Source organism: Columba livia, chromosome 2 (genome assembly GCF_036013475.1).
Source record: "Columba livia isolate bColLiv1 breed racing homer chromosome 2, bColLiv1.pat.W.v2, whole genome shotgun sequence".
NCBI classification, from domain to species: domain Eukaryota; kingdom Metazoa; phylum Chordata; class Aves; order Columbiformes; family Columbidae; genus Columba; species Columba livia.
In genome coordinates this window covers 88,711,436-88,734,333 of record NC_088603.1, presented here as the reverse complement: position 1 = coordinate 88,734,333, position 22,898 = coordinate 88,711,436, and the positions used below count along the sequence as shown (strand labels likewise).

At 39.4% G+C, this 22,898-nt stretch overlaps 1 protein-coding gene across 1 annotated transcript in view; it reads right to left on the bottom strand.

Moving 5' to 3' along the window:
* The window catches only part of ABCA13 (ATP binding cassette subfamily A member 13), a 181,466-nt gene extending 159,872 nt beyond the window's left edge, over positions 1 to 21,594 (bottom strand). Inside the window, exons 1-9 of the mRNA XM_065053420.1 lie at positions 21,559 to 21,594; positions 21,127 to 21,220; positions 19,538 to 19,661; positions 10,150 to 10,301; positions 9,241 to 9,269; positions 7,543 to 7,706; positions 4,801 to 4,916; positions 3,525 to 3,658; positions 1,607 to 1,771 (exon numbers count right to left, since the gene is read on the bottom strand). Coding sequence (XP_064909492.1) covers positions 1,607 to 1,771; positions 3,525 to 3,658; positions 4,801 to 4,916; positions 7,543 to 7,706; positions 9,241 to 9,269; positions 10,150 to 10,301; positions 19,538 to 19,661; positions 21,127 to 21,220; positions 21,559 to 21,594 — 1,014 coding nt within the window. The remainder of the gene's footprint in view (positions 1 to 1,606; positions 1,772 to 3,524; positions 3,659 to 4,800; positions 4,917 to 7,542; positions 7,707 to 9,240; positions 9,270 to 10,149; positions 10,302 to 19,537; positions 19,662 to 21,126; positions 21,221 to 21,558) is intronic.
* Positions 21,595 to 22,898: the final 1,304 nt, after the last annotated feature.

The following is a 22,898-nucleotide window of genomic DNA, read 5'->3' as shown; positions in this document are numbered from 1 at the left end:
GCCTACACTGCCAACATTATGGAAGGCAGTAGCCTCAACATTTTTGGGGCCTCATTACACCAAGGGACAGAGATAGAGCCTGCATGCTCCCATTGTGTAATCTAGAATAAGGCACATGAAGGCCTGGCCAAACAAGCTGACTCCTCTCCTTTCCTCCACCATTATAGTTTTTAGTGCCAACTGGTTATAACAGATTTTTACTATAATCATAGAAACATTCCAGTTGGAAGAGATCCTCAAGATCATTGAGTTCAACCATAACCTGACTCTAGCACTAAACCACTTCCTTAAGAACCTTGTCTAAACACCTTTTAAACCCCTTCAGGGACAGTGACTCCAACACTTCCCTGGGCAGCCTGTTCCAATGCTTTACAACCCTTTCCATCAATAATTTTTTCCTAATATCCAATCTGAACTCCCCCTGGCACAACTTGAGGCCATTTCCTCTTGACCTCTCACTTGCTACTTGGGAGAAGAGACCAACACCCTCCATGCTACAACCTCCTTTCAGGCAGTTGTAGAGAGCGATAAGGTCTCCCCTCAGCCTCCTTTTCTCCAGGCTAAACAGCCCCAGCTCCCTCAGCCACTCCTCATAAGACCTGTAATATAGGAGATGTCCTGTTCACCAAGGGAATTCCCAGTGGCCAGCAGCTTACAGTACTTCAGCTTTCCATCATAAGGATGTCAGATCTTGCAAAGAATTTCAAAATCATGGCTGAAATATTACTGGATTTTCCTATTGCTACAATAGGAATTAGTACATTAGTTTTGGCAATCACATTAAATTATTACTTCAAGTCATCATACATCAGTGAAACCTTTATCAAGAGAGAAAATAAAAGCTACATTTTTGGGGAAATACACAATAAACTGTACATTATTTCTATAGATGATATTGCAAACATCTCCAGAGCAGATTGATACACGAATAACATTTTTTAATGGGGGGGGGTGGAACAAAACACACCATAAACAAACATACAAAAACCCCACATCATATTTAAGAGGAAAAACAAACACCAGCATTAAGGTGGCCAGGTAAGTATTTTCCTTAGAAAACATCTGGATGGTTTATCTTTTCCTTCATGTATCTGTGTATATGTCCTCATAGAGACTGCATGCCAAGTTGCTCTTCCAGAGCATAATTTTAAGATGCTATACTGGAGGTTTTCTCTCATCCCCTTTAACATGCTTCAGCCACTATTGCAGAGATAGCCGAGAGAAATTAAAAATAAATGAATTCTATGCTATATCAGTGGATGCCTGTAGTCTGCTTTCACTTTTGCCCAAAATTCAGGCTCCAGTGGGACACTAAATGAGTTTTCCATCTGTCAGGCCTCTGCAGTGCAGTCTGTTTCACTATATACCCTATTAGATTTCGAATCTTTATTTGAGTTAATGAGAAAATCTGATTAAATGGACACATGATGATAGATTATACTTGCACTGTAATGATACTTTCATAAGAATTACTTTGTCTTCTTAGCAATATGAAAAAAATTCATGACAATAACATTTAATAGCTAACAGATCTTTTAACTGAGTTACTGTTGACAGCCTACATGCAAAAATTAGAAATTTAATCTATTAATTCATTAAAGTATACCTGTGCATAAAGTCTCAGCTTGCTGACAGTATGAACAAGATACATTTTGACCTCATGCCATGCAGAATTACATCCCCCTTCATCATTCTCTTTGTTTCCTTCATCTCCTGGCACACTGGACAGAGCAGAGCACACAAACTGCTCCAGTGTCTCTCCTGTGGGAATCTGGCAGGGACATAAGGAATTCATGAGCATCTCAAGAGAGCTGTTGAGTGTTATTTCTGCTATTAACTTACTTCTCTGATGAAAAAAAAAAAAGAATATTACATGGCCTCCTTCAGTGAGAACAAAGCCCATTTGATGTAGCCACATATTTTGGGGCACGCACTTCAAAGTACCCCACATACAGAGTGCTGTATATAATACCAGTGAACTCATTAGTGTTCTCATACACCAGGCAACATGATAACACTTGCATATGCAAGGAATTTTCACCTTTTAGCTACATCAGTGTTGCTACTTCTACAGTAATTTGCAGACTGCTGCTGAACTAATTGAACAATGATACAGTACACCTACACTAGAATTTTGCACTAGCATAGCAAAGCAACTTCACAAATATAAAATTTACTGGAGCAAAAAGCATTCAGTACAATGGTACATTTCAATCAATGATTGCATGCAGCAGACTAATTTTCAATTGACGTTGGCAGGTTTCATCAGTATGGCCAAGAGGGCAGAATTTTTTCCTATTATCCTGACTTCTAAATTCTTTGTTGAAAGATTTATTATTCCCAATCATATAAATTTTATTAAAGCGTACAAAAATAATTTAGCACATTTCAATTCTCCCTATTAATGTCTTTTTGACATACTTTACATCCTAACTCCTTTTAACTGTGACTAGAAAATTTATTAAAAGTTTTGCAGATGTTTTGACACCAAATGAGCTGGAGCATTACATACAGAGTTTAAATGCTCAGAACAGACATTGTTCAGGTTTCCATATTTCTCTTCATGCTTTTTGAGGGTCTTGAATACCCTAACACAACCACATAATATCACTATATTAGTTTATACTATAAATAGCTAGTGAGTTGATTGGGATTACACACCCAACCATAGCTGACTGGCTGCAGTCAAAGTCAGTTGAGTTCATCAAACTGGCCACATCTCTGATATTTCATTAAAAGGCCATTCAGAAGTCAAGTTTTTTTATTATTTGCCCATTTGTGTAAATTAGCTATTTTTATAATGAGCTCTTCTGGACTACAACACTAGAATATACCTGGCAAAGAGCAAACAGATTTCAGATAAATACCAGCATATTCTATTCAAAAACTGTGCACTGTAGCAGAAATTCAAAAGGCATTTCAAACCATAGTTCAAACAAGACAGTCACAACAGCTTACTTTTGTCTAGAAGAAAGTTTAGAAAACCCTCTCTGAGAAAAGGGATTTTCTTCAAAATTTGCCACATTTCTGGTATGTTTGAATAGCCCCTGTAAAAAATCTGTCAAGTATATTCGCATAAGGACTGCACAACTGAGAAGGCCTCTTGATGTGCCTTAATTTATGCACAGGACAGGTACTCTTTGTCCAGCAAACCAGATGAAAAATGCTACCTGCCAAATTAATCCAGCCAGCTTCAAATCTACCATCTACTTTAAAAGCTTAGTGGAACAAAGCCCAGGATTCTCTACAGGACTGGATAATAAACTCAGGACTTTGCCACACCCAGTGGTGACTTCAGAGAAGCATAAATTCAGTAATGTACACAACTAGACCTATCAGCATCATCATGTGCAGAAATTCCAGCTAAAGCTAAATATATTTATTTTTATGAGAATGAAACCAGGGTATTTAGCAGTCTTGTAGCTGCTTCACAAATCTAAGATACGACTATAGTTTCTGTAATGCATGAAAAATTGCTTCAGGGTACAAATAAAAACAAAGATGAAAGGGAGGGAGTAGTTCACCTTTGTTAATTGTGCTGTGTAACTTAGCAGTTTCTCAACACGAAGACCATCAAAACCAAACTGGGATTCAAGTTCTGCTCTCACAGCATTTGGATTCCACAAAACATCCCCAAGAGAAAGATTATACTGAAAGCCTGGAAAATAAATAAATAAATAAATAAATAAATAAATAAAGCAAAGAAACAAAACAAAACAAAAAAATAACCTCCGTTTCCATCATTTCTGCTTTTTTGTTCATGTTGTTTCTTGATTATTCATACTTGATGAGATTCAAGTACCACATTTCCAGCTTTCAAAATAATAATAATAACAACAATAACAACAACAACAACAATGTATACACCTGAACACCAGTTTTGCTGGGATAAAATCCATGACTGCATTAGCAGTCATGGTAAAGTCTGTTAATCTAATGGTATTCTGATAGCTGATACAATACTGGTGAGATGCACAATGATTGCCAGCAGACCCAGAAGGGTGCCATTCTGAACTGTGTGTCTAATTCTGCACATAGTCACGTAAACCACCTGTATGCGCTGGATACAAATCATTGCTGAGAGGGAGAACACCAAGAAAATCCCAAATGACACAGGGAATTCAAGCTCGCACTCTGTGCAAGGGCTCCAGCGTATCACTTTTGCACCACTTTGGTCTTGGTTTTAACAGATTAAGTGGGATTTAGATCATATTTAATTCTTCTATGCAGAACATGCAGCTGCACCTAGAATCTAATTGTGTACCACCAGACAGTTTGCCAATGAAACTTGTTCCTGACCTTTTTCTGAGGAGCTGTCTGGACGCTAGCCTACCTCCTCCACTCAAATTCACCTCCCATGCTCAAACTGCAGATGGGGAAACAGGGCCCTTCAGCTGACACCAGAATTTATGATAATAGAAGAATGAAGCTCAGAGTAAGACAGCCATGATGTGTAATGTGCACATCTAAAACAAGAGGCTATCCTTCTATCAAATGGAAGAAATTAGCCCTTGCAGTGATTTAGTATCACTCCAAAATTCACCACTGAGAGATCATTTTAACACGATATATTAGACCACCGTGTTTTGTTTATCAAATAGTTGCCAGAGTCTGATTAAATGTAGATGTTATTCTCTAAAAAACAGATCAATAAAGAAATAGGTTAGCACTACAGCAGTATAATTCAGCTCTTAGACCTTTTACATTAGGAATTTAGCAGATGCTCAGACAGTCACTGCTATCAAATATTGCCAGCATGATTACAAGGTATTAAAAAAATATCTGTAGCAAATCCCTTACCTTCTAAACTCTTGTCTTGTAGTGATGCAGCAGTTAAATTCAGTGCTGTTTTCACCACATCATAAAAACTTTTGCCCAAAGGCATCATAGCTAAATCCTTGAGTGACTCTAAGGTACTGAAAGTGAAAAATAAAACAAAAGTCAAGCTCTCTATAAACACAGAACTGAAAGGGCTTGGTGGAAAATGATGAAGCTCAAGCAATTGAATATCAAAATACTTCCTTTGTTGTTAAAAACCTGATGTTTTGTCAAAATAGACTTTTCATTAAAAAAAAAAAAAAAAAAAAAGAGAGAGTTTACAGTTAGAGTTTCATTCAATTTTCATCAAGATAACATCTCCTAAGAGGACCGGTGTCAAAAAGCATATTAGAGAATGTATTGATAAAAATATATCTGTTGATTTTCTTACAAGTCCCAGTCTCAGTCTCTTTAGCTGTGAAACACACTTCTTTGTTGATATAGCTGTAATTTACTACTTAGAGGTTAAGTCAGATTTACCAGTTATTTCTTATAGACTATTCCTTTGTTATTATGAAAACAAGAATCAAGTTTTGTTGGAGTGGATTAACAGTTTCCAACATATGCAAAAGAAGAAAAAAAAAAAAAAAAACACCACACAATGCTATTTAACTTCATCAAATAGGCGTGAAAAGCGTCTCTTGAGTACCTCTGAGAAACATAGAAAAGATGGTATAGCCCAGGAAGCGAGAGAAATTCTAAATTTAGGATCCTTTCTGCTGACTAAATTCTGCCTGAGCTAGGACCTCTAGACATGTATAATATGTTAGTAATACAAACTTAGTCAAGAAGTGAGCATTGTTTTTGTGGTTTGCTTTCCAAATTGCATTAATTATGGCAAATTCAGTCATTGAAGGGTATCAAATTCTTAAAAATAATAATAAAGAAAAAAAAAGTTAACATCTGAGACTCCCTCTTATTAATCACTTACGAGTTGACTCCAGCTGATAGCCAAGCATCCATGCAGCTGCTCATTCACTTTCTTCTCCCACAGGACAGGAAAAAAAAGTAAAAGGAGAAGACTCATGGATCAAAATAAGGACAGTTTAATAGGTTGTGCTGGTTTTGGCTGCAACAGAGTTAGTTTTCTTCATAGTAGCTAGTATGGGGTTGTGTTTTGGATTTGTGCTGAAAACAGTATTGATAACACAGGGGTGTTTTAGTCATTGCTGATCAGTTCTTAAACAGAGTCAAGGCTTTTTCTGCTTTTCACACCACCCCACCAGCGAGTGGGCTGCGGCTGCACAAGAAACTGGAAAGCAGCACAGCTGGGACAGCTGACCCCAGCTGACCAAAGGGATATTCCATATCATATGACATTATGTTCAGCAATAAAAAGCTGGGAGAGGAAGGAAAGGAGGGACATTCAGGGTTATGGTGGTTTTCTTCCCAAGTAACCATTACCCATGATGGAGCCCTGCTGTCCTGGAGACGGCTGATCACCTGCCTGTCCATGGGAAGCAGTGAATGAATTCCTTGTTTTGCTTTGCTTGTGTGTGTGGCTTTTACTTTGCCTGTTGAACTGTCTTTTTCTCAACCCATGAGTTTTGTCACTTTTACTCCTCCAATTCTCTTCTCCCATCCCACCAGAATGGTGGGGCTCATTCGACACCTGGTATTAAACCACAACAGTGGTGGAGCAAAAGTTGCGCACATGAGCAAAGCAAAACAAGGAATTTATTCACAACTTCCCATCAACAGGCCCATGGGCAGCCACCTCCTGGAAAGAAGGGTCTCAGCATGCAGAACAGTTAAGTGGGAAGACAAATGCCTTAACCACCACCGTCCTCCACTCTTGTCCCTTTCTCACTCTGTCTGTGCCATAGGCTCAGGGTAGAAAAATTGCTGCTGAGATTGTGTTAGCAGATTAATAATTTGAAACAGAAGAGGGATTGTTAGCCAAACCTGGCTGCCTGTGCAGACTATTAACATGCAAAGCTGTATTAGCTGTGCTTGTGGTTATATCCCAAAAGCAGAAGTCTTTTCTGAAAGGATTGCACACTCTCAGAGTCTGAGTGTTCCTGAGGTAAGACAGGAACTTGACTGTAAGTTTATGGTAATTGTTTTCTTCAGCATCATTAAGCAATCATAACAGTAACCACTTTTTCCTAACAATCCCTGTATTTTACCTAAAATTACTGTGGATACTTGTCTTAGTCTATGCTTTTTATACCACATCTTCCTCTGAATCCAGCTGTCCTTTACCTGTGTTAGAAAACTTTCACATTCACAATACAGTCTCTCTTTTTTCTTACTGCTTCAGCCCTTGCAAGAGAACGGTCAAAGCTATTTTTATAGCAAGACTCTTGAGAAACAAAATGAATATTGACTGAGTGCTACCTATATATGATGTTGATTAGAATCCAAACTATTATTTTCTTATAGTCACATGTAAATATTAGGTTTTTCAAAGAGTTGCAAAGCACATTACAGTGTTCAAAGCCATATTATGTGATGGGCTAATTTGGTAAGATGAAGTTGCTTCTTAGAGACTCCTAGGGAATCTCTGTTGAGCTGGACAGAGATTAAATATATTGCTATGAAGGAATCGGAACGGGTCTATAAATGCAGAATCTGGTAAACAGAAGAAAATTTCAGCCTCTTTACACTAATAAGAATGTTTATTTTATTCAAAAGCCAGTGAGAAGAACAAAAGTTGAGGGTAAAATATTAAAAAAAAAAAAAAAAAAAAAAAGGCACTTTCAAGCATGTAAAACTACTTACTTTTGAATAACTTTCAGAAACTGTGCTATGGCAGCTAACCCATCTTCTGTATAAAAGCTGTTCAATTCAAGATGAGGGAGTGAATGCAGGATGTTCCATAAATATGGTTGCTCGTACAGGTTTTCTGCTCTAGAAATAATTTCCTCCACTTCATTCAAATCCATCTTCATGCAAAGAAAACATTTACATGTGACACTTCCATTAGCAGAAAAAAAATAGCAGGTGCCTCTTACTTTACCTACCCTTGCCCTCTTGAATTTTAAACCATTTCAATTTTTTTTTTTCAAGTGGAAAAGTACCTCCAGCCTTGGTAATTCATGACATCATGTTGGGGGTACTTTGAACTCATGACGGCTTTGTTTCAGATGTCTTTCTCTGCTTTGACGGAAAACTGAGCTGAGGTCTCAAACACAAGGAGCTCTTTAGCCTTGTAAGGAATTTCTGAGTCTATACTACAAAGACAAGGGGACAGCCAGGGACATGACATCCTTGCCTCACAGCTCCTTTGAGCATGTCAGTAATTAATAAGAATGGCTCTTTAAAGATGGACTGGGGTAAACCCACTTCTTTAACAGGATTACACTATCAGATGTCTATGCAAAACGTAGGCTCTGTCCTACTTGTTTGTTACCCGGTCTTAGTTTCTATAAATTAATGTTTCGCTAGGGCTCTTTTGGGTAATGGTAACATGAGCATGGTTTATACAAAAAGTAGCTTGTGTATACAAGCTTCGTTGCTAACAATGATAGGCTACTTTCAATTAAATAATTTTCTTGATGTTGATAAATACATTCTTTCTATTTTATATTCCACTCCAGAAACTAAATTTCGTATTGATACAGCTATTTCAATCAAGTATCTCATGAGCAATTTTAAAATGTTACTATAAAAATGCCATCTAATGTTGTTATAATTTGGAAATCTAGGTTTCATGAAGTAGTGGTTACAATCAATCACAACTGGAGAAAATGCGTTTTAAAATATTTTTAAAGTAAAACCAATGATCTGTGAAAGGTGCAAAAGTGACAGTAATAGAGATCCACTACTGTGCCCATTCAGCCTTCCACTTCTTGTTGAGATTGCACGAGTGAAAGACGAATGCATTAAGGACAGCAAAAAGACCAAACTCATTTCACATAAACTGCAAAATTGATTCTGGAAGGAGTTATGTTATGTCTTACAAATCTGTCTTCCTTCATCCCCACTTGAGTCTTCTTGCCATATTTACTGGATCACAAATCTGAAGTCAAAGTAATCTCATCCAAGCAATAACCCCATATCTTCAATCTCACCAAAGTCCTTTTTTAAGTGTTGGGCTGGTTTTGGTGGGGGGTGGGTGCTTTGTTTTAATAACAAGTACACATTTGGATAAGAATCCCTTACAAGACTTTTTGTAACATGATTTTATACAACTACACAAGGTCTAGCAGATGCACTTTTAAATTTCTTCTAATGAACAATTAGCCTTCAAATAGCTTTGAATTTTAGCTACTAACAACCTAGACTGGTTTAAATCAGTAATCTAAAAACCACTGGACCTCTATCAGATTTACAAGGTATCATTTTTTCCTTCAACAGCCATATTTTTTCTTAAGATAGTATACTAAAACTTGACAGGATAGAAATTTCTAACCGTCACAATAAACATGCCTCAAAATCCAGAACTGTAATTTAGAAACAAACTGTAAAAATACTTACAGTAAGAAAAGCAGTGATGTTATGAAGCCCTGAAAAATCAAATATTTTCCTTTACAGAGAGGCATTATTAACTTCAGAAGAATCAATTTCATAAGCAATAGCAAGTAGTACACAAAGGGCATTTCTACAGGAGGAAAAGCATGTGAAACTACTAACTTCCTAGAAAGACAACAATCCACTTGATTTTCTGTGGTTTCCAGTACTTTTACTATTATCACAAAAACAATTTAAAAGAAATTGCTTACCATTCACTTTTCAGTAAGGCTAAAGCACTAGCTTAATGTGCTAGCTCCCAGACAGCCAGACATGAAAATAACTGTTTCACTTCAACCTTTCTGCTCGAAAATGCAGCCAGAAAGGCAGGGCAATAGTAGGTCTTAAATGCCCATTTGTTACAGCAGTAAGGATGTGCAGTATGTGTGGAAACAAAGCAGGAGCATCAGAACTTTGTGTTTCCAGTCTCACTCTTTCAGTGTGAGACTGACTTGTTTGCCTGAAGGTCACCAGGTGTTTGAGCTCCTGAGGTTTTCCACCCTCAGACACTATAGTACAACAGAAAAACCTGGGGAGAAAGACTTAAATCCTGATAAGTTACTTCTGAATGCATGTTAGACCAAATAACCATATACTCAGATGATTAATCCTTACCTTTAAACCTTTCCCTTCACACTATTTGGTTAAATACCCAGTAGTAAAACAAGGGCACAGTTTGAGAAAGCTAACTGTATTTCTTATCATTTTATGATAGCCATAGTAATAGTAATCATTAAAGTGGTTTGTTTGTTTGTTTTTCAGATCAGCTAAAATTTCAGTTTGTTCATTTTATTTTTAAGATAAGAGTATTCTTTTGTTTGATGGTTATCACTACCTGATAGACAAAGCAATTCATTATTAGAGATCACACCTTACCTGAGAACTTTGCGTTTTCCTCCCATAGCTTTTCCAAAGCCATGGTTTTCTCTGTGGTCTCAATAAATCCCCTTGAAAGTTCTTCTATCTCTTTCATGAAGTCTAGATCAGGTCCTGTGAAGCTCTCTGGACCACTTTGGATGCCTGAAATACTTTTTTCACAGAAAAAAATAAAAATGGGACAGAGGAAGTAAGTACAAACTGGAAGCAAGTAGCTGAAAAATGTGTGTATGCTCACAGCATTGTTCTGATTTATTTATTTTAGCATGTACACAACTTTTACTTAGTTCAGTTCATTAGTACGCAAGTCGCAGCACTGAGTCTCAAAACCTCGGGAAATAAGGCAATGAAAAAGTGCTGAGCTGGAGCAGCTGACCTGTGCCAGTAACCCAATTCTGGCAGCGGCCAGAGAAGACGCATTCAAAGAACACTTTGATGTGTCTGAACACACTCAACTTTTCTTCCCTGATTTATCATGAGACCCGGTGATAGTTCTCTGATGGCCTGTACCCTGAAGTTCAGTCTTTCCTATTGCATCTAAGGCAACATGCTGCAACCAGAACAGGTCATTCGGTCAATGTCATCAGATGAAATGTAGGTAAGTTCCTTTTTCTGGGCCCTGAAGAAAGTTGGTGTTTCCTCTTCAGTGAGTCTGCAAGGCAACAGAACTATGATAACAATTCCATCACCTTAACAAAAAAGTGCCCATACTAACAAACATATGCCAATTCCAGATGATGTGCTCCTCAAGGTACCCTTCTACCTGAAAGCGAGAAGTATGGTGTCTCTGGCTACATATTTTTCCCTTATGCTGATGCAACACACAAGCAGTGTCTGTTGTTGAGAAAACCTATACAGTTTGTATTTGGGATATGACAGCTTGTTTTTTCAAATACATGCAACAACCTATAAAAATAGTATGCTACTATCATTAGTGGCTTTCCCCTGATTTTAGCTTACAGCTAAAACCTTGGTACATGTTATCTCTATTATTTTTATCTTACTGCCATCTGGTGTCTGCTTTATAGCATGACAATTTTCTAATACATTCAAGATTAAATCAGAAATTAAGGAGTCATTTAAACATCCTTATACAGGACAAAATAACTTAGATTCTCCAAAGGCACCATAAACAATGGAATAATCATATTTAGCTAGGAATTATCATCTTTTAGTATGGAGTAGAACTCTGTTTTATCTTATAAGAAGTTCAAATTATCTTAGGGTGAAATCTTGTGGAGCAAAAATATTGCTATTTTTCATTAGAAACTCAATTAACTATCACATAAGCCCCACTTACAGAAACATAATAAAGAGTTACATTCCTTTCTTGTCAAACTTGTATGTGAATACTTGTTTTCAGCACAATTCTTCTTATTGGTGAAGAAAAACCTAATGAGATAGATTTACAAACTGAAGCAAAAAAACACCAGCCACTGCTTTCTGATTCTCTCATTTCTCTTTCTCTCCCTCAATGATCTTATATTGTTCAGACACCTGCAGAGCTGTCTGCAATTTTAGACTCAGGAATGAAAAGAAAATTTAATCTTAAAACAATCAAGTTCTTGATTGTTTCAGTGCAGCTTATTTTGACTCCATTTTGGCCAGCAGCCAGTAGGGTTTTGGGAAACTCTTTCACCAGCCTCAAATTTTTAATGGATTAAAGGCAGAATAATTCCTCATCACATTTTTTTTCCTTTTTAAATAGACGTTTAAAAAGCAGGTTTCTGTTGTTCAGAAGGTAGTTTTTAATGTGATGAGTAGCTGCACTTTGGCTATTGCTTTTGAAAACTAACAGTATTACTAACACACCTACTACCTGAAATTTCAGACAGCAAGAAGTACTGGTGTTTGGCAAAGAAGAAAAGGAACACTAACTACGTACTGAAAACTTTCTAGTACTGTGCTTTTTGAGCATGCACAAGTGGCCACTGCTTGACCAAAATAAGAACAACCACCTTGGTTAAAACACATATCCAGCCAGAATCTTAAAAAAAAATATATACTCTAGTTCAGTTTCCACAGGATTTTCCATAGATTTTCTTTTTTCAAAATACTTGCGGAACTGTAGATTGGCAACTAGACTCACAAAACAAGGCCACTTAAAATAATCACAAGTATTCAGAGAAGCATAACTTAAAGGCAGTATTTCATGGCATGTTTTTTTTTTCCCCCTCCAAACTAGATGTAAGGTTTGCATCCCCATGTACAAATCTCCCTGTTTTAGAAACACTGCAAATGATAATGTTTTGGGGTAAAGGGACACTTCAACTCACAGAGGAGCACACAGCTGGGCCCAGTGCTGGCTCCAGGGCTGCTGGTGCTGCTCAGCCTCTGTGCCAGCAGCAGGTGGCACAGACAGTGACAGGGGGAATCTCTCTCTGACCCCACCGCTGACTCTGCTCACCTTGGATCTGCAAAGCTTGGGTCTATTAAGAGAATGAGAGGGAAAAAACAAAACAAAACAACAAAACAAAAATAAACAAAAATAAAACACCCCACCTCTTGGCATCTAATTATCTAATGTTATGTGGTATAGCCACATGTTTGATATATAACAGAAGCACATCCAATAACACAGGCTGAACTGTGTGAACGTTAATAATTTCTGCTACTTGGAATGTCTTGTAATTCCAGCCCAGAAGCTATTCAGCCTCACACTGCACAGGCAAAGCTGTGAGCAGTTCTTGGAGCAGGTAGGTCGCAAATGTAACAGATAAGCAGCATCTGTTCAAGCAATAGCTTTTCAAACAAGAGGAAAACTGAACTCCCCACCCCTCAATTTGAGTGAGGAAAAATGCTGTCTGCTCTTCATCACTTAGCTTCAAAATGTTTAATTGATAGCTGTGAAGCTTCCCTTGAACTAAGAAGCTGGGCAAAAGGCTTCAGGTCATGCTGCCCTAGCCTGCTTAGCCCTCCTGCTCTGCCCCTTGCCCTACGAGGGCAGCAAGCTCAGCTGGGCTGTCCCTTCAGCATCTCCAGGCTTGAGGGCTGGGGACACCAGCCACTGCCCTGTGAGGGGTCTCACAGAGTACACTGGGAGGGATGGGGAAAGATATCATAGAATGTCTTGAGTTGGAAAGGATCCACAAGGACATCAAGTCCAACTCCTGTCCCTGCACAGGACAACCCCACAGCTCACATCATGTGTCTGAGGGCCTTGTCCAGTCTCTTCTTGAACACTGCCAGGCTTGCGGCCATGACACCTCCCTGGGGAGCCTGTTCCAGTGCTCCACCACCCTCTGGGTGAAGAACCTTTTCCTAATGTCCAACCTAAACCTCCCCTGGCACGTCTTCCTGCCATTCCCTTGGGTTCTGTCGTTGGTCACCACAGAGAAGAGTTCAGTGCCCGGTCCTCCTCCTCTCCTTGTGAGGAAGCTGTAGCTGTGATGAGGTCTTCTCTTGGTCTCCTCCAGGCTGGACAAACCAAGTCATTTTAGCTGCTCCTCATACAGCTTCCCCTCTAAACTCCTCACCAACCTCACAGCCCTCTTCCAGATGCTCTCCAGTAGCTTTATATCTTTTTTATCCTGTGACACCCAGGACTGCACACAGTGCTCCAAGTGAGGCTACACCAGTGCAGAGTAGAAACATTAAAGAAAATGGTGAAACTGGAGAGAGAGACAGGAAATGGTACAGGGGGTGTAGGTATTTAGGGTACGGAAGAAGGACCAAAAAGCAGGCATAAGGCTCAGCTATTGCAGAAGAGAAGTCGGCACATGCAACCTGAAAAACCCATACAAACACCACACTCCCAAGCACAAGCCTCTCAGCAGGATGAGAGCAGCCATTTGGACATGCTGTTTCTGAACTAGTAACTTTATCAGAATTTCCAGGGCAGGAGGGATGTCAGCCAGCTGCCACTCCTGCTCCTCTTTTGCCGTCATTGCCACAACCCTTCCTCTGGTTACTCTGGGAGCTGAGCACAACCTCCTTCAGAAGAGGAAATGACAACAGGCATGATACTAGCTATTTGGCTCAGTTTTATAAAACCCACTAAATATTACAGAGGTTCTATTTGCTGAATATCCATGCTAAGTTTTAAAGGATTTTCTATATTTTCAACATGGCAATAGGGAACCATATTTGTCTCCTGATAAGAATGCTATGAGATACTACTGTTTTCTTAATTCAGCATGTTACACAAAATTGCAGGAAAATGTAACTATCTTGCCAAAAAATCAGAAACTAGACTTCAAAACCAGCTGCAGGGACAGTCAAGACAAGAAATATTCAGATAGTGTGCCAAGAAAAATACTTAATTGTTGTACTACTACTGTCCCAAAGAGCCTTCAGTGTGTACTTTCTGGAGGAGGAGACAACATTAATTCTTTGTATATGTGTAAAGGAAGTCAACAGCAGCAGTTGCCAGGAGCAATAAAGATGAGAGGTAAGGGATGACAAAAAGGACAAAAGGAGGAAGCCAGTAATTTGATAGAAAAGACGTACATAATTAGAAGTGGGGTGTTAGGAGAAGGAGGATGTGTGTGTGTGTGTGTGTGTGTGCGTGTGTGTGTGTGTATAAAATTTAATCATCCATGGTAATTCTTTCCTTAATTATGCATTTCCAGAACGACTTGCATGAGGGCAGAAATCAAACTAAAGATGTATATTCATACAAGTTTGGACCGTGACAAAGCACTCCAAAAGAGCAAAAAGATTCTGCATCTCTTTAAGCCTGTAAAAGTAATCAGCATTTCATGAAGTCATGAGTCAGAAACACTGATTCTGTCCAAATTACCCAGTTACTCAGGATGACAATAAGAACATTTCAGAGCTCATCTGAGATCTCAGCTGTGATGTGCAATGCCATTCAGACTGGTGATTTTCGTAAGCTTCTCAGCAAACTCTTGTTTCAACCCTGTCACCACATTAAAAATTTATCTCTAAAATTGCAAAGCCCCAGCTGTGCTGGCTGCTGTTCCACACCATCTCAGACAGCCTGGAGACATGACATCTCCATCAGCACCAATACACGTGCTGGACAATAGCTTACTGTGTGCCTGTCACAGATCTTTCCCCTCCATGTTGCATACTATTATAACCCTTGAAAATGCAATGGACCAAAAAATACAAATAACAAAAAAAAGGGGTTCTTAATTGACAATAAAATGAAGAAAACTCATGTTTAAAATTCCTTTTCTGCCCAATTCTCTGATAAACTCTAAGATTACAAAAACTGCTTAGGTTCCTATTTCCACCTACATAGTAGAAGAATACAAAAGTTGGCCCAGATCACACAGAGATACTATTCCTGTTGCTGCAGACACACAGCTGCCTTGCAGAATTATTTCTTTTCACATTTGAAGATACACATCATTAAAGAAAAATCTGACCCCTCTAAGCAATTCTATGCAAGTGCTATCATAGTTGCTTAGGCCTTCCTTGATTCTGTTTTTCCACACCTGCTCATGTATATGAGCTCTTCTGATACCGTTGCCCTAGAGAACCAAATAGGTCCAGGTATCAAAAAAACAGTAACAAAAAAGGGACCCATGTGAGTGGGGCTGCTCCAGGAATGGGGCCAAGCTAGGAGCTGAGATGACCCTGGAGGAGGCCATGCCCTCATCAGTGGGGCACTGTCCCCCAGGATGACAGACAGCAGGCAGATCTGGGGTGGGTCAGAAAGCCCCAACACAGGAGGATGAGCCCAGGAGTCCCATCAGGTGCAAAAGTAGACAAAGCTACCATGTGGGTCCAAGTGGTCCCTCCAGGAGAAGATGCCAGAGACAGACCTAGGGCTCCAACACACCTACAGGGTGAGGCTGCTCAGGCTGCTACTACTTGTAGATAAATAAAGATAAATAAATTAATGTGCTTAGAAAAAACATTTTACAGTCTTCTTTTTGTGATCTTTGTAGCTCTATGTCTGAGAAAGCCTAAGCTTATTTTTCTTTCAGGTATCTAGACATCTAAAAAACATAGATCTAGGACTCTGAGGTGCAGGGTCAAATTCCACCACATTCTGTAAGATTTGCAATGGAATTAACAGTACTGGGAATACATTATGTTTCCATGCGCATGCATTTGTATTTGTGAATGTGAGTGTAAGGCCATACGACACTGTACCACAGGGGTTTTATCTTATTTGCGTAATCTCAGTTTTACTCTGAGCTCCATTAAGATGAGATAGGAGGTGGAACATTCTGGAAAGAGGAGGGAAAAATGTCCTTTGCTTTGTGAGCTTCTAAATATACCTCCTAAATATTTCCTTACTTCTCTTCTCTGAGATGCTGCTGGCTGTAACATGCCAGGGAATCCCATCAAGGAGCTGCAAGGCAGCAGCTTTTGCAGTGGTTGAAGAGAGGAGCAAGGAGCAAAGCCTCGGAGCTGTGGAAAAAATGGATGCTTTCCAAGGCATCAGAGGAGACAGCAGATTTTGCTGCAAATCAAAGTTAACAAGGTGGTTGTAGTCTTCACCTGGCTCACCTTCTGACTATATGACAGGATGCTAACAGAGCCTGTTGCCTGAGGGGGTGGTGCCACGTCTGTGAGGGTATGGCCTGCACCAGAGTGACTTCAAACCCTGGCTCAGCCTCCCTGCAGACCTGCTCAGGCTACTCACAGACAAATAGTTATTAGGATGAATTATGGCTTTCATAGTGAAGGTTCCAACAGAAGCCATAGAATCGCTTTTTCCAAAAGGCAGCTGCTATATTTCAAATGAATAGCACCAATGTGGTACACACCATGAAAACAAATGAGTTAAGAGTCCATGCAAACGATGCACAGTCTTTGATTTACCCTTAATGAACACAATACTGTTGATACAAAAAATGTCCCTGAAAATGATTAAAAAGAACCACCTATGGTTTGATATAAATCCTTGAAGGGACAATAATCAGTATTACTGTTCTAATGCCACCCCTTGTCTCCAGTCAACACAGGGACGTTGTGGGATTCAGTTATGTTTGGCTGATCAGGCTGACAGTCTGTATTCCTCAGGCTGTTGGCAGCCAGCATAAGTCAAAGCAGCCCTGAGGCTGATCTAATTTATACTGATGGACCTGCTAGAATAGACTGACCTCAGAATGAACTCCACCCTACCTTTTTACCCCTTTTCCTTACCTAGGCTAAGTGCTACTCGGTGCAGCCTATTTAGTGTGCAAATATGCTTACATGCATGCATTTTATTTTTCACTTGAAAAATTGAAAGCCACTGAGTAATTTCCCCAGTTCTTAAGACGGTCTGAGGCTGCATCCAGGAAATTATTTCCAGCTTTTCTTTTGAGCTGAAATATAATTTGGGCAGTTCAGTCAAAGCTGTGTAAATAATCATGCAGAGCAGTCAATATAGTTCATAGTTTCTAGAGATTTAACACACTCAGATGGCATCTGGACTACTGATATAAAGAAAAACTATCATTTTAGGAAACAATTTTTAAGAAGGCCAACAGCTATTCTAGCTCTATAACCCAATAATATAGTATCGCCACTGCAAGTAACAGGCTACAGGTTTTGTACTGAGTTTGCAAGACCATGGCAGAGTCTTGCTACCTTTGCTTTGCCTGAACTTGTCTTAACGTGCCTGCAGTTTGGGTTTTGACTTGGTTTAGTTTATTGGGTTTTTTTCTGGCCAGATGTCTGTGACTATTTGCTTTACTGTCACTTGTCATTGTATAATGCCACTACAGTTTTATACAGATAGTAACAAGTGATCATTCAGTGCAAAAATAGATATTTGTGATTAACATAGCAAAGCAACACAGCAGAATACAGGCCCAATATAATAGTAAAGGCCTTGAGAAATGGAGACGCTCGATGCATTGTACTGGAGTTCAGGCCCAGGATGATCAGAGATGGGGCACAGGCTGGCACAGAGGACCCCATAGCTATAAACAGCTCACCGGTGGTCAGCTAAAATGCAGAACTATATTTGGACAAAACCATTTTATAAGTAACAAGAAAAAAGAGCAGGTATCTAACATATGTAAGAGATACTATAAACATTCAGAGGTACCATATAAATTCAGTTATATCACAGAGATGCAGACCAATGGAGAACAAGCAAAGTATAAAAGCACATTAGCAAACCTCAGTGAAAAAGAAGCCATCAGCATCACATTTCTCCAGGAAAAGGGCTCCAGATCACGACTTACTGTAACAGCCCCACCAATACCAGACTGCAGCAGTGGAAAGGTGAGAATAACCCCAAGGAAAGGAGCAGAAACTAAGTGGTTGTGTAACAATTTAAACTCCATTATTATTATTATTATTATTATTATTATGGTGGTGGTGGTGGTGGTGGTGGTTCTTGTTATTGTTATTTCTGTTTAGGGAGGTTACTGTAATACTGTTTCTTCCTGTACCTAACTATTTTGTGTAATAATAAATCTGTACTAATAATGATTCATAGCTTAAACTGGTAAGACTTCAACTCTACTAACAAGTTATTGCTTTCTGTAGAAGGTGTTTGCCCATAAAGAAGATTTATTTTGCATGGTCTTATGCTCAATCAACAATTCTCTACAGGTAAAAATAACTAGAACAGACTGTCTAGATGAAACAGTGAGTATTATGGCCTATTTCTGTGATATTGAAGCTTTCCAACTGGCTGTATGCTGGATTTATTGCTACCTATAAACTCCTACAATAATAAACCATAAAAGCCTGATGCTCTTAAACACTTATCTGGCTCAAACCTCTAAGACCTTTTTTGGTAGATATTCTCAGTTTTCTAAGAATACACATAAATATATGCACACATATATTCTGATTAGCTCACCTTTGACTTTATTGTTATATATTTTAAAATGTTGCCTATGATTACATCCTTCAACCAATCTGCATGAATGCCAATGCTCTTCAAAATTTTGAAGTAGATGAAATTACTACATTTCTTAAAGAAAAATCCCAATTCAAGTTTGTTTTTCTTTCTGTGACAAGGCCCTCTTCCAGTCTACTTTTTCAAGTTCTTTTTCTGACAGAGCTTCTGCTTCTCCTTTTTGGCTCTTTGTGGGTCTTACTCAAGAGTTATCTCTCTTTTGCTTTTCTGTATTTCCTTCTCTCACCACATATGCTCTACATATTGTATACTTTTTGTTGCACAATCTCATCCTTGTGTAGTAAAGGACTTTCTAGTGAAGGGTAAGAAAGCATGGTCTCACTGCCCTGGCAGTGAAGGGCAAGAACATCACAAGGTACCTCTCCAATTTTCCCTCAAAACAGCTTTCAGTATCTAATAACAACATGAAATGCCCAAGAAACGCAAACAAAAATTAGGAAAAGGTGTGACTAAGACCCTACAGCTTTTGTATTCATAAGGACACTGAAGGAAACTTTTAGCATAGAGAAACAATGCTCCTAACTGTCTACAAGGCAATAAGAACCTTTGCTGTAGAAAAAGATGCACTTGATACTGACAGTTCTGCCAATTTGCATAACTTACCGTAAGCGGTTGCTTTTCTGTGTTGTGTAACTTGTATTCTTGCATCTTGAACCAACGTTACAGAAAAGGGTCCGCATGAAAGGGTAAAGGCCCCGACTTGGTAAATCCCGAGCTTCTAAGTAACCTAGAACCAAGCAGCAGCAGAATTAAAGCCAGTGACATTTCAGTTACAAATCTGTACCATCACATTGTGTTCCCTTCTCCTAGGAAGTGGCTTTTTCATCTGCAAACAATGAAGTTGTATCAATGGCAGGCATTCCATTTAAGAATAAGTAATTCACCACAGAAAATCAATAACATAGTATTTCCTCTTTTCTCCCAGGCTTTCATAAAATGGAGGAACAGGTATTCAGCAATATCTGAATGCACATCTATCAAGACTATCTAAACAGCATCTTTTCCATCTTTCTGGAATTTATACATATCTCTCCATAGTTCTGAGAATTTAAACTTCAAAATATAAAGCAACACTTTGCTTATTTTGAAACATAAGAATATCTATAGGTTTCCTATTTAACTCCATTTCTCTGTTTAAAACAGCTAAAACTGAGAAATACTTGAAAGATAATTTGACTCTTCTTCTGGATAACGTTTTGGCAATCATTACATCAAAATTAAGGAAATGAAATGAGAAGAAAACTAGCATTCGGGCTAGCACTCTTATTGAATATTCAGAATTGAAAGATGTAGAAATGGGGAATTTACTATATGTACATGATCCTTAAAAATCATAATATCCTTTAAGTTCAGAAATTGCACTCTTAATCAAACCATTCTTCATTCCCCAGGAACCATACCTGATGTATAAAGGAATTAATTTTGAGTTGTGACTGACCAGTACCATTTGCAGATGAGTTATTTTTACTTAGCACACTCCAGTGCACACTGTAGAAAGCTCTTTAAGCACATACACCGGATCCCCTTCTTCTAAAACAAAGCAGTTGTACTCCAAGAGCACACCTTATGTACTCAAAGTGTTAGCATGTACTGCATCCTTGGGTCTAGACTAGAGCTAGTCTAAAGTAAATGTATATAGTGTAGGCTAGATTCTCTACAGATATTTCACTCTACTGATCTATAATCAGTTTACCATGTTGGCTTCTAATTCTTTTCTGAATGAAGTTAACATCTGACAAGATAAAAGCTAAAATAACCTTATAAGGTGGAGGTAGTCATAACAAGTTTTGAAGTGTTGATAGAACAGAAGACTTAATTATTTATAAGATGTTCATTCTGATTCCCAGGAAGTGGGTAAAGTTAAGATTCATCTTGTCTAACTGTTAATATCTACAGCGTAATTATCCACCTCTGAACCAATCATCTAAACTTCATTACTCAATAGAAAAAAAAACAAGTACAGCTAAAACTGTTACAAATCTTACAAATCAGACTTTAAACTTTGCATTTCCTTCCCCCCCTAAATATGGCTTGCTTAGATACACAGCTAGACAAGACTAAATCCCACTGTAAGATTCTTTCCATTGACTCCACCATATCTAAGTCCCCCCTTCTAGAATATCTTTATTATTTCCTAAATACTTCTACAAGCAGAAGCAATCAAAATAGAACACAGGTGAAACAAAACATACAGTTTTCCTTGTATTTTGGGGGCTCCTGAAAGCGGATTGCAGCCAGAATCAAGAAAAGCACACATGGCCAGAGTATTTCAGTGAGAGACAGGACCTGAAAAGGGAAATCAAAACATCATCAGTCCTACAAAAAAAAAAAAAAAAAAAAAAAAGATAATAAAACAAATTAGTAATAAAGAGTTCTATTTAAATCCTTATAACTTTGCCAAATACACTGCTTTCAGAGTACAAAAGTAGGTTTCAACTTCTTCTGTTTACAGTGGTGGTAGATATTTCCCTCTGGCCAACACAGTGACTCTTAACACGTGATGACAGTGACATCCAGCTTTCCCATTCCTTAGGCCCCCAAGAAGCCAGCAGCATTCTGCACCTTGCTGCACCTCCCCATGTTCCCCTGAGGCATGCTACCCTAAACTCTGCTGGGCAGCGTACCTCCTTGTCCTCCCCTGGCTCCCTGACTGCTGCCATTACACCCTTTCTCTCACCCGCAGTCACCTTTCTCCAAAACCTGCCTTTGTCACCTCCAGCAGCAGGGCATTGTGAGACCAAGCTAATGGGCCACCACCACACTTCTCGCTTCCCTGCTTTCCCGTTTCCAGGACCACAATAAAAGCCACCCAAGCTGGTGCACTGCATAACTCACAGTTTTTGAGCACGTCTCCTCTGAGACACGCACCTCAATATTCAGCTGCAAAAAGGACGAAACTGCCACTCAGCCAAGGTTCAAAAGACTTACAGAATCACTCATAAACGTGCTAGGAAAGTGCGAATACCTAACTCAGTAACAGAAATGTAATAGAAATGACAAAGAACCACACTCAAGATCTTCCATTAGAGGCTATTAAGTTCTGTGAAGCATATTGAGGATTTTTATTTCTCAACTGTCAGCACTGAATCAAATCCCACTGGGGAAGTGATTCCTAAACTTGGGAATGATAGAAAAACACACGAGAAAAGTAATATAATGCTTAAGAACAAAATCCAATGGCAGAGTCTTCCCCATAGAAAAAGCTTGCTCTGCTGAACACAAGGCAAGGAACTAAAGGCTTCCTGACATTTAGGGAAATTACCATTTATGTAAACTGAATACACTCCAAACCCAACAGGAGACAGCGAAAAACAAGCAAGGCCTGTTTCTTTCAAATTCTGGAGGAGCAGTGAGGGCCAGCTGCTCCATAAGTCATGGAGAGCCATGCATGGTAACACCTCCCAGCCAGGCAGAGGACCCATCCCACAGGTGAGCAGGGCAGTGCCAGCCATTGCAGCTTCAACCAGGACTCCAGATCCTTGGGCAATGTCACAGTGATGTGGCAGGAGCACGATCAAGCCAGGAAGAGAGTAGCCAAGCACAAAAGCTAAGCTGAAAAGCAGCGCTCCTCTGACTTCACACAGGCAGGAGCATAGGGCCCAGAAGCCCCATTTCAGCTGAGCTGTGGGCTTGGATGGAGCCCCAGGTGAGGCTGGTCAGGGCTATTAAGGTTCATCAGTGCAGACAGGGCCCTAGCAGCAGCCTCCAGTCCTGGGCATGTTTATCCCATCTGGGATGGGAGGACCCTAGCTGTAGAACACCACCATTGCTGCAGGGTATCAATGGGCTGGTTTGCGGGGGGGGGGGGGGGGGATGGAGCCAGGTACAGCAGATGAGGAAAGGGGCACTGCAGAAGAGACTTGGAGGAGGTGTCACTAGGCTGCCCATGAGGGGCTAGAAAGGGTCAAGCCTGACCCTGGACCCATACCAGCATCACCAGCCCTTGTCCAGTGCAGAGGGAAGA